At 43.4% G+C, this 20000-nt stretch overlaps 1 protein-coding gene across 3 annotated transcripts in view; it reads right to left on the bottom strand.

Annotated features, from left to right (window-relative positions):
- LOC308280534 (uncharacterized protein) overlaps positions 1–20000 on the bottom strand; it is a 42642-nt gene that overhangs the window by 37 nt on the left and 22605 nt on the right. For all 3 annotated transcript variants that reach the window (XM_080720847.1, XM_080720848.1, XM_080720849.1), the window contains 7 exons: positions 18564–18751; positions 17172–17330; positions 10225–10427; positions 9229–9411; positions 7096–7236; positions 3164–3295; positions 1–1223 (listed from right to left, as the gene is read on the bottom strand). The exon at positions 1–1223 is cut by the window's left edge and continues 37 nt beyond it. In XM_080720847.1, coding sequence (XP_080576973.1) covers positions 1051–1223; positions 3164–3295; positions 7096–7236; positions 9229–9411; positions 10225–10427; positions 17172–17330; positions 18564–18751 — 1179 coding nt within the window. In that variant the 3' untranslated portion in view covers positions 1–1050. The remainder of the gene's footprint in view (positions 1224–3163; positions 3296–7095; positions 7237–9228; positions 9412–10224; positions 10428–17171; positions 17331–18563; positions 18752–20000) is intronic.

Below are 20000 nucleotides of genomic sequence, written 5' to 3'. Positions count from 1 at the left end.
GTTATTCTGTTTACTGTTGAGTGAGAAAACAATGTTTTGGACTACATTTAGCTAATAATGTGGGGACCCCCCTGGGGGTCCCGACCCCCCTGGGGGTCCCGACCCACAGGTTGAGAACACTGCTGTGGAGCAGCCAGAGACTCAGCATTCTGACTGCATATCTTGGTGAACAGCACCCTCTAGTGGCCAACAGTGGACTCTGTCAATGTCTTTGGCAGCACAACAAGTTAATGTATAAAAGGGATTATTCTGATGAAGTGTTGCTGGTGTAATCCAGATCATGGCCTGTACAGTACAGATACATTCAAGATCCAGATTTAACTCACAGGTCCTCAATGTGAGGTCTGGGGACCCGTAAGGGCTCCAAATGATACCCTTTACCCTCCAAATGGACCCGTTTGTACACTTATTATTTCAAGGTGGTCAGTAGCTGTGTGTGTGTGTGTGTGTGTGTGTGTGTGTGTGTGTGTGTGTGTGTGTGTGTGTGTGTGTGTGTGTGTGTGTTAGGGAATTGACCAAATATTTGAATATTCAAATATCAAAGTCACTATTCGACGTTGTTCACCAAAGTTGAATATTCGCCTTTTTTATAAAGCTTGGCTAGATAGGAAGTCATAAGAATGAGTTGTCAATGCCCCTGGTGGATGAATGTGTTAATGCTCTATACCAGGGGTTCTCAAACCTTTTTAGGCCGTGACCCCCAAAATAAACATATCTGAACTGGGGACCCCCACCCTGACAAGCACTTGGAATTGTAGGTATTACATTTAATGTGACTCGGTTCCACAGATACATATTGTGAAAATAGCAGATCTACATGCTCACAACGCCTCACGTTGCGCGGCGTTGTGAGCACGTTGTGAGCTGACTTAATATTTTACAGTTTGGCCAGTCCTGTCGAATATTCCACTATTCTAATACTTTGAGGTCGAATAATTTGAATACTAAAAATCACTATTCGTGAATGCCCTAGTGTGTGTGTGTGTGTGTGTGTGTGTGTGTGTGTGTGTGTGTGTGTGTGTGTGTGTGTGTGTGTGTGTGTGTGTGCGTTCAGGCAGTGTGTGTCAGTAGGTGTCTGTTGAGGTGTGTCTTGCGGGTGTAGCTCTTGCTGCAGTACTGACAGGGGTAGGGTCTCACGTCAGCGTGGGACAGCATGTGCTTCTTCAGGTCAAACTTCCTCTTCACGCACTTCCCACACTGGGGGCAACTGAATGGTTTCTCTCCTGGGGAGGGGAGAGAGAGAGAGAGAGACAGACAGACAGACAGACAGACAGACAGACAGACAGACAGACAGACAGACAGACAGACAGAGAGAGAGAGAGAGAGAGAGAGAGAGAGAGACACAGGTTAACAGTGTGTACAACCGAAGGGTTTCTCTCCTTGGGAGACACACAGGTTAACTATTTTATTGCTTTGAACAAGTTATTTTCTCTGTCTGTTCAGATGAATGAATGAATGAACTTTATTTATATAGCACCCTTCACAGCACGAATGCTTTACAGATAGGGTTAGGGTTAGGGTTTACAATAAGGGGTTTTACAATAAAAGAGTAAGCTCTATACCGTTGCAGAGATACAAATATACACAATTAAAATAAAAAAAACAAGCTCTAGAGCTGCAGAGAAGACACCAATAAATTAAAAACAGCCACCAGTAACAGAGAATACAAAAGAACAGTAAAATCAGGGATGCCTATAAGTGACCAAAGGCCTGTCTGAACATGTATGTTCTCAGATGTCTGAACATGTATGTTCTCAGATGTCTGAACATGTATGTTCTCAGATGTCTGAACATGTATGTTCTCAGATGTCTGAACATGTATGTTCTCAGATGTATGAACATGTATGTTCTCAGATGTCTGAACATGTATGTTCTCAGATGTATGAACATGTATGTTCTCAGATGTATGAACATGTATGTTCTCAGATGTCTGAACATGTATGTTCTCAGATGTATGAACATGTATGTTCTAAGATGCCTCTTAACTCATTCTGAGCCCGAGACATTAACGGATTATAAAGTCCAGAGTGCCTGTCACTTCTTCCATTAACGGCCACTATCTTATTTTGAAGGCCAGAAGGCCTTCAAAATGATTACTTCCGGTCTGACGTCATGGCAGTATTATAGAGACCAGGATTGCATGTTTTTGTGAGGGTATCAACCCTAGGAGACACGGGGAGAACATGCAAACTCCACACAGAAAGGCCCTATCGCCAACCCCACCTAGGGTGTGGTCACTGATGACGTGGAGGGAGAAAAAAACACCTTAATTATTTTATTTATTCTAGAAATAGCTAATCTTTCACTCAATAGGATAAATGCCTGTCGCAAGTTGATGATGTCATAAATGTCAAGTGTGATCTATCCCTATGGAATTAATGGCATGCATGTGAAAATAAAAACAAACTTAATACTTCCTATGGTTAACTCAATCAGTGCCAGGCGACTTTTAGAGCAACTTTCTCACTATGGGCTTCCCTGCCAAGCGACTTTGGACGACTTTTACTTAGAAAAAAAACAAAAAACATTTTTTTTTTTTTTTTAATTTAAAAAAAAAAAAAAAAATTTTTGGACCCCATTAAATCTAGTAAACATGATTTCAATCGCGATTTTGCATGTTCCACCCCCATACAACCCCATCTTTATACAGGGCAGCCATCTTTGTTTACATAACATGTAAAACATAATGGCTATTATCTCAAGAATGCCTGAACGGATTTCCAATCTTTTTTTTTTGTTTGAAAGCTGTGAACAGCCTGCACAAACATGGTGCATGATCTGTGCATGGGCGTGCATGATCTGTGCACTACAAATTACATGGAAGTCTATGGAGAGGGCTGGCACTAATGCCACTCGAGGGCATTTTTAATTGGCAGTAAGTGAGTTAATATGAGCATCAAATCAATATTCCAAAAGTGTTTGTGTTTTGTTTTTTTGCACATGCATGCCATAAAAATGACACATGACATTTATGACATCATCAACTTGCGACAGGCATTTCCCCTACTGAGTGAAAGATTAGCTATTTCTAGAAGAAATAAAATATTTAAGGTGTTTTTAATTTTACATTGTAGTTATAGAGGGCAATTATAATGTATTAAGACATATTTGTCGTATTAGTCAGGGATCACTTTAACATCAAATCTATGAGGTGACCTCTGACCTGTGTGTGACCTCATGTGCTCGGTCAGGTGACAGGAAATGGCGAAGGTTTTCCCGCACTCCGTACAGCCGTAGGGTTTCTCTCCCGTGTGGCTCCGCATGTGTTTCTGGAGGTCGCCCCCCGATGGCCAACCTGGGGAACAACAACAAAACAAGAAGAAGAATACACTTTAGTTGTACACCTTGGTGCCGTAGGTGTAGGTGGACCAGAAAAGCACTTTCACAGAGCTAACACTAGAGGCCGCTCTTCCTCAACCTGAGACTGAGTCTGGGGCTTCTGTGATTGAATTAAAGACTGAAAACAACACCAGCAATGTGATCAGAACACAAGCTAAATGCTTCACACCAGCAACCATGTGACCCCAGGCCAGCACACACACACGCACACGCACACACACACACACACACACACACACACACACACACACACACACACACACACACACACAGAATGGAGTCCCCTTACCTTGGCAGGGAGATCAATAGATTGAGAAACAAAGGTATAATCGATAAGAGCGCACATGTGTGTGCGAGGCGGTCAGTTTGTTGTCCTGTGAAACAAGAGGATCCCCAAACGGACAGGATTCTGTGAACAGGAGAAGCTGCGATGCTAAGGCAAAGCACAGTCCAGTGTCTTATGACCATCTACCAGGGCCGTGCTGGGCCCCTGATTCAGCCCGGGAAAAAACAGATGCAGAGGCCCTCATTGTGTGCTATATAGAGAGATCTCTCTCTATAGCGCTGCTGCTACTCAAAGATTTGACTTTTCAGATCATGACAAGTGACAAGCCAGTGGGCCAATTACTGTACATGAGTTATATTTCGTCGTTGTCGGGTGGAAACCTTGTATGGCCAAAACCGTTTGTTTTGTATTTGTCATTTTAAAAATGATTTAAACTAGTGAAAACAGCAGATCTACAAGCACACAACGCCTCGCACCGCTGTTTTCACTACTTTTGTGCAACGGCCTTGTATGATGAAGTAGGGCTTTACTTTGCGGAAAGAAATTATACATTTGAAACTTGGAGATACAAGGTTTCTGCCCGACAGTGACGATTTACTTTGCTGGCCGCCCAGCCCCCAAAATGGAACGAAGGCAGAGCAGACATTTTATTTTTATTTTTTTTCCCTAATGGCCGGCCTGGACCGGCCGGGAATGAACCGGCTGTTCGGGAGTTGTCCCGCTTTTCCCAATGGCCAGCACGTCAATCCATTCCCCTTTGGCAGTGGTGTTTTGAGATATACCAGTATTCACATGGTGATTGATATGTTTAGCACACAAACACAGCAGCCTAACATCCCTTCTGTGTGTGCGCATTGTGTGCGTGCGTCACTGTGTTGTGAAAATGCTACTTAAAGCAGATTCATTTGTTTTATTGTTTTCCTGTACTTGTATATGTATATATTTATATATTATTCCTTCCCTCTCTTGATGTACCTTGCTCTTTACACTACTCTGTTCTTGTGTTTCTTTTATCTTTTTCTTATTTCTCTGTAACTTTGTAAATAACCTTATACTGCTGTGCTGCCACTGGGCAACTGATTTTCCCCCATTGGGATAATAAAGGTATCTATCTACAGTATCTATGAACTCATAAAGGTATCTATCTACAGTATCTATGAACTCATAAAGGTATCTATCTACAGTATCTATGAACTCATAAAGGTATCTATCTACAGTATCTATGAACTCATTTGTGAAGAAAGCTGTTGGTAAGCATTTAACACATTAAATGTCCACGTGGTGCCCACGCGCCAATCTCTTTGATGTTTACGTGTGCCCAACGACGCGTTGACGTGTTGTACAGTAAACTATACTGTACTGTAGCTACAGTACTTGGCTACCGCGGTGATGAAACAAACTCCATTTCCCAACATGCAGCGCAAGATCACATCACCAGGACGTGCTGTCTGTCTCATTGACTTCCTGTTTAGCGGCTGCACAAAAATGCAGTTTACTCCGGATTCTTTTCCTTTTTTTCTCAAAACGGCGGCCTCTTCTACCGACCGTAACACAAACACTGTGGCTTAGAATTGATAAAAAACGGTCCTGACTGAAAGAAAAGATTTTTGCGAAATAAACAGGACATGCTTGGATTATATTATATATATTATATTATAACACATTTTGCTGTTTGGGAGGGGCTTACAGTACATGTACAGTATGTAGCAACATATTTGTTTTGTAGGCTAATTTCTGATTTAGCCCTATTCTATAGGTTAGGCCTAAATGGGATAATGAATACAACATGTCACAGAGATGCCCTTCTGAGAGCTGTGCCTTGCAACACACACACACACACACACACACACACACACACACACACACACACGCGCACACACACACACACACACACACACACACACACACACGCACACACACACACACACGCACACATTATGTTATCCACTCAACACCATGACCTCACACAACAGGGCAACTCGCCAAAAACAAACAAATAAAAACACTTAAATATGGAAGTTGTTTCGCATTTTGATGATAATATGAGTTCAGTTTGACACGTTTCATGTCCATCCATGGATCTGTTCCACTCTGACTTCCCCCCCCCCCTCCCCCCTCCCCCCTCCCTCTCTCTCCACTGCTAAACTAAACTACTCAACACTGCTGCTGCGTCCCGCCTGCTTCTCAAGCTCACAACGCCTCGCAGCGCCAGGCGTTGTGAGCTTGTAATTCTTGTAGATCGGTTATTTTCAGCAAAGATGTTTGGTGTAGAGGGGAAAAAGAGCAGACTAAGTACAGGGTGAAAGTTCATGTTTATTGCGACCGTCAGGTCGCAGTTATTATCAAAACCTCGACCAGCTGTCTGTCAGTCAGTCAGTCACACATCACATGTCACACTTTTGCCCTGCTCATATCTCCACAACCGTTGCCCTGGTCCATGCCAAACTTTGCACACACACTCCTTGCCTACCAAACCACAACCTCAATTCTCACATGACCCTCTTCTAGCGCCACCATGAGGCCGATTCTTGCAAAACACATTTTTGGACACTGCTCCTACAGATTTTGCCCTAAAATCACGCAAATCGGTACACAGTATGTCTACACTCATCTCTTCAACATGGATCTGTCCCATTTAGCGCCACCTTCAGGCTGATTTTTTAAAACACATTTTTGGACACTGCTCCTACACATTTTGGCCTAAAATCACGCTGCGACCCGCGAGGTGTTGTGATTATGTAGATCTGCTATTTTCACAATAGAACTGTATTATATCAAATGTAATGTTTACAGCCCCTTCTGCACTCGGATGGCGGCCGCCATGACACACTGTCACATGACACACGTCATGTGACTATATGGCCTCAAAGTAAAAAAAAAAAAAGTCAAGTGAAAAGAATGCGCGCAAAAACTCCGCCCGGCCCTTCAAAATAAAGTGGCGGCCTATGGAGGAAGTGGCGCGGCAGCAAGGAAAATGCATTCCTTCAAAGTAAGAGGCCACAAAAGTGTTAACCGTTCATAGCGGTGTTGTTTTGAAATAAATACAAACATCACACAGTCAGACGTACCTTTCCCGCACACCGTGCACACGTACGTGCGCTCCCCAGTGTGTATATAAATAAATATAAAACGTACCTTTCCCACACACCGTGCACACGTACGGGCGCTCCCCAGTGTGTATATAAATACATATAAAACATACCTTTCCCACACACCGTGCACACGTACGGGCGCTCCCCAGTGTGTATATAAATACATATAAAACATACCTTTCCCACACACCGTGCACACGTACGGGCGCTCCCCAGTGTGTATATAAATACATATAAAACATACCTTTCCCACACACCGTGCACACGTACGGGCGCTCCCCAGTGTGTATATAAATACATATAAAACATACCTTTCCCACACACCGTGCACACGTACGTGCGCTCCCCGGTGTGTATATAAATAAATATAAAACGTACCTTTCCCGCACACCGTGCACACGTACGGGCGCTCCCCGGTGTGCCGGCGCACGTGCACGTTGAGGCCAGCCAGCGCCGTGAAGGCCTTGGCGCAGTAGGAGCAACGGTAGGGTTTCTCTCCCGTGTGGGTCCGCAGGTGACCTGGAGAACAGGCACACAAAGGGTTAATGGTACAACCGAAGGGTTTCTCTACCCAGGTGACCTGGGGAACAGGCACACAAAGGGTTAATGGTACAACCGAAGGGTTTCTCTACCCAGGTGACCTGGAGACCCCAAATCTTCATGTAGTGGTCGCCCCTTGCGGGAAGACCGTTTGGTTGTAGCTCTGCAGTTTGACCCTTTACATTGGCCACCAGACTTGGCTTGTGTTTTGGTGGTATTCCTTTGTATTTCTGTTTTTAGTGTTTATTCGTTCCCTTTCCTGTTGTACCTTGCTCTTACTGTACTTACTGTACTCTGTACTCTGTTTCTTTTTATCTTTTTTCATACTTCTCTGTAACTTTGTAAATAACCTTATACTGCTGTGCTGCCTCTGGGCAACTGATTTTCCCCCTTGGGATAATAAAGGTATCTATCTATCTAGAACAGGGACACAAAAAGTTAATGGTACAACCGAAGGGTTTCTCTACCCAGGTGACCCGGAGAACAGGGACACAAACAGTTAATGGTACAACCTAAAATGCTATATATGAAAATACCTCAAACTTTGGTATAAACCTACACTGGAAAATGGGAGGGAAAAAAATGGAATGCAAAATGTACCAATTATATTTTTATTTGAATTAAATACAATCACTGAATATACCTTTAAGGTTGGACAGTTTCCATTTTTTAAACCATTGTTTATACAGTGTGTAGATGTAAAAAACACTGGGGACAGAGGTGTGGTTTCTCTCTATAAAACACTGGGGACAGAGGTATGGTTTCTCTATAAAACACTGAGGACAGAGGTATGGTTTCTCTCTATAAAACACTGGGGACAGAGGTATGGTCTCTCTCTATAAAACACTGGGGACAGAGGTATGGTTTCTCTCTATAAAACACTGAGGACAGAGGTATGGTTTCTCTATAAAACACTGGGGACAGAGGTATGGTCTCTCTCTATAAAACACTGGGGACAGAGGTATGGTCTCTCTCTATAAAACACTGGGGACAGAGGTATGGTCTCTCTCTATAAAACACTGGGGACAGAGGTATGGTCTCTCTCTATAAAACACTGGGGACAGAGGTATGGTCTCTCTCTATAAAACACTGAGGACAGAGGTATGGTCTCTCTCTATAAAACACTGGGGACAGAGGTATGGTCTCTCTCTATAAAACACTGGGGACAGAGGTATGGTTTCTCTCTATAAAACACTGGGGACAGAGGTATGGTTTCTCTCTATAAAACACTGGGGACAGAGGTATGGTTTCTCTATAAAACACTGAGGACAGAGGTATGGTCTCTCTCTATAAAACACTGGGGACAGAGGTATGGTTTCTCTATAAAACACTGAGGACAGAGGTATGGTTTCTCTATAAAACACTGGGGACAGAGGTATGGTCTCTCTCTATAAAACACTGGGGACAGAGGTATGGTTTCTCTATAAAACACTGGGGACAGAGGTATGGTCTCTCTCTATAAAACACTGGGGACAGAGGTATGGTCTCTCTCTATAAAACACTGGGGACAGAGGTATGGTTTCTCTATAAAACACTGAGGACAGAGGTATGGTTTCTCTCTATAAAACACTGGGGACAGAGGTATGGTTTCTCTATAAAACACTGAGGACAGAGGTATGGTTTCTCTCTATAAAACACTGGGGACAGAGGTATGGTTTCTCTATAAAACACTGAGGACAGAGGTATGGTTTCTCTCTATAAAACACTGGGGACAGAGGTATGGTTTCTCTCTATAAAACACTGGGGACAGAGGTATGGTCTCTCTCTATAAAACAGTGGATCAGTACCTTCCAGTCCATCCTTGGTCCTAAACCTCTTCCCACACTGGGGACAGAGGTATGGTTTCTCTCTATAAAACAGTGTGTAGATGCATCGGTACCTTCTAGTCCATCCTTGGTCCTAAACCTCTTCCCACACTGAGGACAGAGGTATGGTTTCTCTCTATAAAACAGTGTGTAGATGCATCGGTACCTTCTAGTCCATCCTTGGTCCTAAACCTCTTCCCACACTGAGGACAGAGGTATGGTCTCTCTCCGCTGTGGGAGCCCCGGTGGGCCTGCAGGCCCTGCAGGGTGCTGAAGGCCTTGGAGCACTGCTCACACTGGAAGGAGCGCTGGGTGTGGCTGCGCTGGTGGATACGCAGCTGGGTCACACCTGGAACCACAGAGATTATTTATTATTATTGTGGGCTCACTGAAAGGCGTCTCATGTTATATCAAATCTTTACAGGTCAAGGTTATTCTCCTCAAAAGAATGACCGACAGTACAAAGGCCTTGACATCTATCTTATGTTGAACGTCTACTGATCCAGTTTGTTTTGGCTGAAACTACATGGTTTATCCTTTCTCTTTACACATCTACACCCAGGGACGTGCAGAGAATGTTGGAGAGGCAGGGGCTGACATTTCTGAAAGGGCCTTTTGGTGAAAATAGCGAAAATAGCAGACCTCCAAGCTCACAATGCGAGGTTGGCTATATTCTGCCTTCAGGTATGGCATGGAAAGAGGGGACATTTGCATTTCTTTCTCCACAGTAAAAACTGCATTCATGGTCTGGAGAGAGGGCACATTTTACAGACGGATAAAAGGTCAGGGGCTCAAGCCCCCTTTGATGTCTATGTGTGCACGTGGCTGTTGCCTGGAACAAGGATGGTTAGGGTTAGAATGGACATCATGTTCAACCCAGATTTGACTCTAAAAAAGGCTAACAATCGTTCTCCGCCCAGCAAGCACTGAAAATCCCTTTCTTCGTTGACTTGTCCGTGTCAGGGGTTTCAGTTTGAGGAGAAATATAATGATATCCCTTTCAAATCAAATCACATCTCCTTTCAGTTGACCTTGTACCAGTGAACTGCACTGTCATGAAACTGTACCTTTTCCTATGCAACCTGACAATAAAGTCTTCAATCAATCAATCAATCAATCAATCAATCAATCAGTGAATCAATCAATCAACCAACCAACCCACCGGTGAAGCTCATGTGACAGTGTCTGCAGTTGAAGTGCAGTTCCTCCCCCTGGCCAGCAGGGTGCGCCTGCAGCCTGTGCTGCAGCATGCGGCTCTGTGAGGTGAAGCTCTCCATGCAGACTGGACAGGGCACTGCGGGCACGCGGTGGCTCTGTCTGTGAGAACGCAGCTCTCTGGACGAGGGGAACACATGATCACACTGTCTGGAGACAGAGGTTAGGGTTAGATCACTGTCTGGAACACAGAGAGAGTAGGGTTAGGGTCTGTCTGTGAGAACGCAGCTCTCTGGACGAGGGGAACACATGATCACACTGTCTGGACATAGAGAGAGTAGGGACAGGGTTAGGGTTAGGGTCTGTCTGTGAGAACGCAGCTCTCTGGACGAGGGGAACACATGATCACACTGTCTGGAACACAGAGAGAGTAGGGTTAGGGTCTGTCTGTGAGAACGCAGCTCTCTGGCCGAGGGGAACACATGATCACACTGTCTGGAACACAGAGGTTAGGGTTAGATCACTGTCTGGAACACAGAGAGAGTAGGGTTAGGGTCTGTCTGTGAGAACGCAGCTCTCTGGACGAGGGGAACACATGATCACACTGTCTGGACATAGAGAGAGTAGGGACAGGGTTAGGGTTAGGGTCTGTCTGTGAGAACGCAGCTCTCTGGACGAGGGGAACACATGATCACACTGTCTGGAACACAGAGGTTAGGGTTAGATCACTGTCTGGAACACAGAGAGAGTAGGGTTAGGGTCTGTCTGTGAGAACGCAGCTCTCTGGACGAGGGGAACACATGATCACACTGTCTGGAACACAGAGGTTAGGGTTAGGGTCTGTCTGTGAGAACGCAGCTCTCTGGACGAGGGGAACACATGATCACACTGTCTGGAACACAGAGGTTAGGGTTAGATCACTGTCTGGAACACAGAGAGAGTAGGGTTAGGGTCTGTCTGTGAGAACGCAGCTCTCTGGACGAGGGGAACACATGATCACACTGTCTGGACATAGAGGTTAGGGTTAGGGTCTGTCTGTGAGAACGCAGCTCTCTGGACGAGGGGAACACATGATCACACTGTCTGGAATACAGAGAACATAGAGAGGTTAGGTTAGGGTCTGTCTGTGAGAACGCAGCTCTCTGGACGAGGGGAACAGGGATCTGCTATTTTTGAAAAAGTTGTGAAAATGTGTGCAAATCTTTGAATATGTGTATTTTCAAAGCGAACGTCTGTAACTCAATGCTTGCTTCTGGGGGGTCCCTGGAACTAAATATTTTGAGATGGGGGTCCGTGGCCAAATGCATATCATTTTGGGGGTCCTTCACATGAAAAGGTTTGAGAACTACTGACATAGTGTAGTCTCTCAAGAACAGACTAACTGAGCTCCAGTTAAGTGAAAAGGACCTTTTCTTTATACAATGGCTGGCCAGATTGCTGACATAGAAACAAAGGGTTTATCAAAAAACCTTAGAAGGATTCAAAAGACACTTATAGAATCGGGTCAAAATGCAAAACACAGAGTAGGGTTAGATCACTGTCTGGAACACAGAGTAGGGACAGGGTTAGGGTCTGTCTGTGAGAACGTAGTCTCGCAAGGCCAGACTGTTGCCTCCGCGATTTAGGCAAATGCTCCCGGCATACAGTCTGGCAAACGGAAATAGAAACGATGAGTGCGAGATAAAGCGGATGTGACGCAACCGCTCCCTTGGTGCAGTAGCAATAACATGTCCTACTTTGATTGATTGAAGACTTTATTCAAAGTTTTTTGGTCTACTAAAATGAGATCCATGAAAAGACTAAGCTTATTTCCACAGGAAACCATTTAAGTATCTCATATAACATTGAATGACAGACGAATAGAACACAGTACTATGCAGTAGATATGTAAAGAAAAAGAAAATGAGAGAACAAAAAAAGGAAAACAGTAAGTCTAAACAGTAAGTATATACAAAGAAGGGGCAGGGGAGGGTAGGGTTGGGCTAGGTTAGTTTTTTTACCAGTTGCGAACGGCTGCTGCCTGTAAGTGGTTTTTCAGGGCAATTTTAAAGGATGCTAGTGATCCACACTCCTTTATGGCCTTCGGTAAGGCTTTCCACATTTTGGTGGTATAGCAGAAAAAAGAGTTTGACCCTTTGTTGGTTTTGACTCTGGGTTGAAAGTGATCTGTGGCGCTGCCTCTGGTGTTGTAATTATGGACATCCTTAATGTTTATAAAGTATTTTGACAGGTACTTGGGTATCATAGTGGTGTAGTGTATCTTGTACACCAGGCCCATTGCAAGTTGCTGTACTCTGTCATCTACTCTGAGCCACCCCACTCTTAACTGGTGAGTAGCGGTGAGGCGAGTCTGATAGGGAAGGTTAAGCAGGACCCTAATTAGTTCATTTTGGGCTGTTTGGAGTTTAGTTTTTAGGGCTTCACGATACCATACGTGGACTCCATAGTCAAAGAGGGGCTGGATTATTGCACCAGCAATGGTCTTCAGTGTGTTGAAGTTGACCATTGGGGCGATCCTCTGTAGGAAACGAGTTTGTTGGTTGATTTTATTTATTACTTTAGAAGTCATCTTTTCACTGGAAAGATTAGCTTCAAGTATACATCCTAAGTAAGAGATTTAGTTTTTTCGTGTTATGACCTTGTCACCCACTTTGATTGTGAAGTTATCGACTTTTTTGAGGTTATGATTTGATCCAAAGAGGATGGACTCAGTTTTTCCCAGGTGAATTGATAATTTGTTGTCGTTAAGCCATGCAGATCTTACTTAGTTCAGAGTTAAGTGTCTTTTCAACCTGCAAGTGGTCCTTGCCCGAGACTAGGAGAGCCGAGTCATCCGCGAACAGGAACAGGTTGCAGTCGCAAGCAGATGCCATGTCGTTCACGTATATTAGGAACAACAGAGGCCCCAGTATGCTACCGGGTACCGTTAATCTCCACCACCTGTTCCCTCCCCTCCCCAGTAAGATTGCATCCAACTCACTGCTGCGCTGTCAAGACCGATGGCTTTTAGTTTCTCAATCAGAATAAAATGATTTACGGTGTCAAATGCCTTCTGGAGGTCCATCATGACCATGCCGTCATCCGCTTCGCGGAAGCGTTAAGTCTTCTTTCAATATTTCTGGGGGCGTTATTTTCTCTTTTTCTGGTGTTATTGGTTTTACCTCCATGATGTTTTCAAACGTTTTCTTAAACTATACACCCAAAACAAGAATTGGCCGCTCGAATGACTTTGTCTGAGCTATTGTGTTTCTGTTATGTTTCCAGTGGGACTACAGTTCAGTGCAGCAGTGGCTACTTCCGATACTCGCCGTTCGGGAGCTGCCGTTCCTATATAGACTATATAGACTCTATATAGCATTCAGAGATTGTGGAATAGTTGTCTGGCTACGCGAGACTAGTGAGAACGCAGCTCTCTGGCTGAGGGGAACACATGATCACACTGTCTGGAACACAGAGAGGGTGGGAGGAGAAGTAGTATATATATTTTTTAAATGTTATCGGGAGCTTATAGATCTGCAATTTTTGAAAGCAAACATTTGTAACAAATATTTGCTTCTGGGGGGTCCCTGGAACTAAATATTTTGAGACGGGGGGGGTCCGTGGCCAAATACATGTCATTATGGGGGTCCTTGACATGAAAAGGTTTGGGCACCACTGACATAGAAACACACTAAGCCCATTCTTACCTCCCCTTTTGCACTGTAAATACCTGCTATTTATTTATCTTTATTTCCTTTTGTTATAGAGGGTATGCGTGTAACGATGCATTTTAATAGTGATTCGATACATATCACGATACATGGTTGACGATACGATACATGGACGATATTGGTTCATTTATGGCGATACGAAACGATTCGATTCAATGATTTAAAATCGATATAGTAACTATTTAGCAAAGAAATTTAATCTGTGTGAAACGTGTCAATAGTGGATGTTTTTAAGGGAACAATCTATTCTTATGGATATAAATAAGTAAAAACTTTGATTTTCTGCCAAATACATGGACATTGTATATTGACAAACCTGCACCTTGACATGAACCCAGAGATTACACACATTTATCCATAGACCAGTGTAGCTTTATGGAAAGGAAAAAGTAATTAAACCCCTCCTTTTCATGTTTTCTTTCTTTCTTCTTCCTAGCAAGTAGGTAGTATTGATACAATCGATTCTTTGCACTGCCGATTCGATACGATACAAAATGAAACGATACGATTCGATTTTAGCTGTTTTCATTTCGATTTACTTCGATTTTTTAAGGTAAAAACGATATGTCTATGCAGTTACTATATCGTTACACCCCTAGTGTGACATCATCAATATACCTGGAACAATGACTTGTATAATATATAAATGTATGTGAGTGATAACATAATATCCTTAATAACAATGTCCTTAATATTGACAATATAGGAATCTCCATATATGGGCATAAAACATACGTTAAGTAATGCCAAGCATAATCATCATACGTAAGCAGCTGCTCACTGACTCTGGTTTCCCTTTTTATTAAATTATAATTATTGTGTGCTCGCCTAAAGGCGAGCACACTTTAGTTATTGTCATTATTTATTTATTTCTATACTAGATCAAGTAGACCAAAAACTTCGGTTCCGTTCTACTCCTACATACTTAGTGAGAAAATGAAAATAAAAACATCAATGTGTTCAGTTTACAGTGGCGAAGTGTGCTATTATTTTCTATAGCAATCGGCCAAATGGTGGCGCTGTAGGAAGCCTTCGAAAGTGCGATCTTTGAACAGGTATAGCTCATGCTGTGTTTGAGGTACAGCCATGAAACCTGTATACACGTATGCGTCTCCTCATGCCGAACAACTTTTACCCTCTAACTTTTGACCTCTGACCTTTAGGTCTCCCACAATTCGGAATAATATGAAAAACAGTAAAAATCTATCTCCTCCTGGGTTTCTTTCGTTACGCGCACAAAACTTTTTTCACATGAACTTTGGACCAATACGGTCAAACTGTCTTCGCGGATTTCTTTTAAAGTGAAATATAAATTTTTAATAATTCAATCAATATTGCGGTTTTATGTAAATTATTCTTCGGCCTCTAAATCATACATGCAAAGTTACACGTTCATGGCATTTGGCAAAGATGTAGAGGGTTAGTCAAAGTATCACTGAAACCAATTTTATTCCAATCGGCCAAAGGGGGGCGCTATACGAAGCGTCTGAAAATTCAAACTTCAAACGGGCATAAGTCATGACTCGTTTCGTTTGAAGACATGCAACTTGTTACACGCGTGCTTTGACTCAAGCGGAAGACATCTGTGTCGTTGTTAAGTAAGCTCCGCCCTTCGATTTTCCGCCAATTTGAGCAGTTTGTAAAACGCGTAAACCCGCTTTTATTCTGGAATTTTCGCGTCACGTGCACAAAACTTTTTTTACGTGAACTTTGGACCGATATCTAAAGATCTGTCAGATCGGATTTCTTTAACATTGAAACATGCTTTTTTAAATAATTGAAACAATATTGCATTTTTATGTAAATTATTCTTCTGCCTCTAAAACATACAAGCAAAGTCACATTTTCATGACAAAATAGTGTAGAGGGTTAGTTCAAATATCACTGAAACCAATCTTACCCCAAATGGCCAAAGGGGGGCGCTATATAATTTTGAGCAGTTTGTAAAACGCTTAAACCCGTTTTTATTCTAGGATTTTTTTTGCAATTTGCATGAAACATTCTACACGCAATCTAAGGACCTTTATCTAACATGCCTATGAAGTGCACACAAAAAAATTATAAAATAATAATAATAAATATAGCTGCAAGCAGCGATAAAGTGTCCAAAGCCATAAACACCTCAAATCATGAACACAGCCTGGGATGTGCGTGAAATCTTGCAAGCACATTCCCAATAGGTCAAGGAACAGATACCAACCTTCTCACATTGGCCTGTTATAGCGCCACCAGCGGGTCAACTTTTGCACAACACATTTTTGGAACAAAATGGACCAATCTTTGACGTCAGTAACGTCAAAGAGAGCACTGCCTGCGATCTTGACATTTTGTGCTTTTATAGCCATTGTTTTCTGGCTTGAAGCGAGCCCACAATTGTTTCGAAGGAACAATATTTTTCTAGTTAAATAATAATAATGTCCCGAAACCTTAGGGACATCAGCAATATGTCGCACTACTGAACACTACTGCACTTTATATTATATTATTTATTATGTATTTTCTGCACGGTGTTGTTTTGTGTTTGTTGGTTTCATGTTATTTGTGAAAAAAATATTGAATGCACACTTGTATGTTACCAAAGTAAATTCCTATGTGTGATACACAATGGTAAATAAAGGAATCTGAATCTGAATCTGCGCATCCCGCATCAAAAACTAATTCAAGTCGCCCAGGGACTCATTCATGTCATGGTCCTGGGGTCCCGGGGATGCGCCTCCATTGGAGTCCATGTTAAAATAATTTACCGGGTCACGGTAAAAGAAAAACATTTTAAAATTCCACAGACACCACCATTGTTCATGGGTGAAAGCATCCTACTTTACCCTACGTTAACACAAATAAAATCCACGTAGAAAGTCTTAAACAGGCGATAGAAACATCAATGTTTTGATTCCACCGACGTCCGACACCATTTTGCGCGCCCGAATTCATTAGGGGCACATGTTTTAGTAGTTTTAGTAGTCCTAAGTTCAAACATTAGCCAAATTGTAAAATAAATATAAGAAATAGGCAAACATTTTGAAAATAGCCGATCTACAAGCTCACAGCGCTCGAAAACATTGTATTGAGGACTCATAAAACCTTTCTGGGACCCATTTGAATGACCACCTGTGGGTCCCGGGACCCATTACATTGAAAACCTAGTAACATCACTGTTTTCTGTACGATGTCACGTGACATCCCTTTTATGCCCATATATGAGTCATTCTGTACCACGTCACTGTGATCAACGTTCAGGTCTTACTTGCAGGGGAAGCCGGCCTCCCCGGACGCTCCGTGCGTAGGCCTGTGATTGGTCAATGAGGAGAGGAGGCGGAAGCGGCGGCCGCACTGCGAGCACTGGTGACCCGCGGAGGGGCGGGGCCTGTGGGGGGCCGCGGCACGCGCTGCGGGGGGCCGCGGTCTGTGGGGGAGGAGAGATCGTTAACCCTGGAATAACGTTAAAGCAGGGGTTCTCAAACTTTTCGGGCTGATTTCTGGAGCTAAGTTCCCCCTTCCCCTGAATCCAGCATTCTGCTTAGAAGAAGTTACACCACGTCCAGTTCCCATGCTAATATGTTCAAAATAAAACAGCATAATGGCAAATAAACATTGCTTTCTATTCAATAACAGTTGTACTGGTCAAGGTTTTGATGTAATTTAGGTTCACACAAAGACTGTCAATGTTTTATCATTAAAATACATTTTCCCATTTTCTAGTTGTTTTCTCACGTACCCCCTGCACATAGTTCCCCCATTTGAAAAACACTCCTTTAAAAGACCACTTTGTTTTTTTTTTACAACAAGGGTTCATATTTTAGATAATAATGTTTAGATTGTAATTAGAGAAAAGAAAAGATGAGTGTTAAAATGTTTTAATTTACTGCTTTCTATTGTTTTAGCCATTTCAATGACCTTGATTTCAGCAAAGCTCTCTGTCTGCCGAGCAATCTTCGTTCCTACTCTCACCTATGGTCATGAAGTGTGAGTCATGACCCAAAGTATAAGGTCTCGGGTGCAAGCGGCCGAAAAGATTTTCCTCAGACGGGTGGCTGGTATCTCCCTTAGAGATAGGGTAAGAAGTTCAGTCACCCGAGAGAGACTTGGAGTAGAACCGCTGCTCCTTCACTTGGAAAGGAGTCAGCTTAGGTGGTTGGGGCATCTAGTACGGATGCCCCCCGAGCGCCTTCCTAGGAAGGTCCTCGATGCACGTCCCACTGCATGGGAGGAGACCCCGTGGCAGACCAAAGACCAGATGGAGGGATTATATCTCCAAACTGGCTTGGGAACGTCTCGGTATACTCCCAGAGGGAGTGGAGGAAGCTGCTCAGGATAAGGAAATCTGAATGTCTCAGTTGGAACTGTTACCCCCGCTAAATATGTATTTTTAGACACAATAAACCAGTGATTTCTTTGCAGTAACGCTACCAGCCCCCAGAAGTCACATCTGCCCATGAAAGATTGTGGTGCATCTTGGGAATGGGCTTATTGTGGCTAAAAAGACATATTATCCACTCGTACGCATGGCCCCACCCACTGAAATCAAAGTCATTAAAATGGCTAAAACGATAGAAAGCAGTAAAAAAAAACAGTAACATCGTAAATGACGGGGTTAGGATTTCTATTGTCACAACAAAGGCAACATGAGTGTCCCTACCTGTGTGCGGTCGCACAGTGCGCCGCTAGCTCCGCCTTGCTACGGAACGCCGCGCCGCACTGGAAGCAGGGGACCACGCCCCTCCCTCTGACCCCGCCCCCCCGCACCGAGGGGGAGGAGCCCAGGGGCTTGTGGGTAACGCCCCCGCCGCCATCGCCGGGCTTGTGGGTTCGCATGTGACGAACAACCTGGAGAGAAACAACCATGACACAGAGTGAAGGGCGAGAAGCGACCGTCAGGTCACACTGAAACACACACACACACACACACACACACACACACACACACACACACACACACACACACACACACACACACACACACACACACACACACACACACACACACACACACACACACACACACGCACACACACACTCTAGGGCATTCACCAAATATTCGTCTATTCGAATATCAAAGTCACGATTCGACGTTGTTCACCGAAGTCGAATATTCATTTTTTTTTAATATTTTTATTGTTTTCTCTTTAAAAAAATATATAGTTTATAAAGCTTGGCGAGATAGGAAGTCATAAGAATGAGTTGTCAAAGCCCCTTTTTTAGGCCGTGACCCCCAAAATAAACATATTTGAACTGGGGACCCCCACCCTGACAAACACTTGGAATTGTAGGTATTACATTTAATGTGACTCGGTTCCACAGATAATATTGTGAAAATAGCAGATCTACATGCTCACAACGCCTCGATCTGCTATTTTCACAATGTTCGCCTCTTGCTTACTTCATATTTGACAGTTTGGCCAGTCCTGTCCAATATTCCACTACTTTGAGGTTGAATAATTCGAATACTAAAAATCACTGTTCGTGAATGCCCTAACACACACACACACACACACACACACACACACACACACACTTGCTTGTTTCACTCGCACAATCTGGCAACGCCCACAGGGAGTGACGCAGTGTGAAAGCCACAGCCAACAGAGATGAGTGTACATGACACGGATATGAAGCGTGACAGACAGGTGTGACAGACGTGACAGACAACTGCTGCAGGTTTGTATAGTAACTGCTCCCTGACGGTCGCAATAAGCAAGTACAACACAAGGTAACCAGTAGGATGCTGGTAATGATATTAATTAAACACTTATTCATTCATGATAATGATATTAATTAATGAAAATGATATTAATTAATGATAATGATATTATATTATATTAACCTGTGGCCGGTAGATGAAACACTTATTAACACATGGGCGGCCAAGGTTTATAACATTTATAGCTGTTGCTGGTGCCACCATTGACTTACGTTATGTTTTGACGTGCCCCGCAAGCTTCGTGCGTGTGCACGTGCGTGTCCGGTAAAGTGTCGCCGTGAAAACAATCAGCTCTCTGCCTCCATGGGGCTGTTTTCATCTCATTCTCAGATAAAGCCATTCTTATGTTTCAAAGTAGAATCTAAAGCCATTATA

The sequence above is a fragment of the Nannobrachium achirus genome (genome assembly GCF_963921795.1).
Source record: "Nannobrachium achirus genome assembly, chromosome: 24".
Lineage (NCBI taxonomy): Eukaryota > Metazoa > Chordata > Actinopteri > Myctophiformes > Myctophidae > Nannobrachium > Nannobrachium achirus.
The sequence above is the reverse complement of the archived record's forward strand: the minus strand, read 5'-3'. Positions and strand labels throughout refer to the sequence as shown.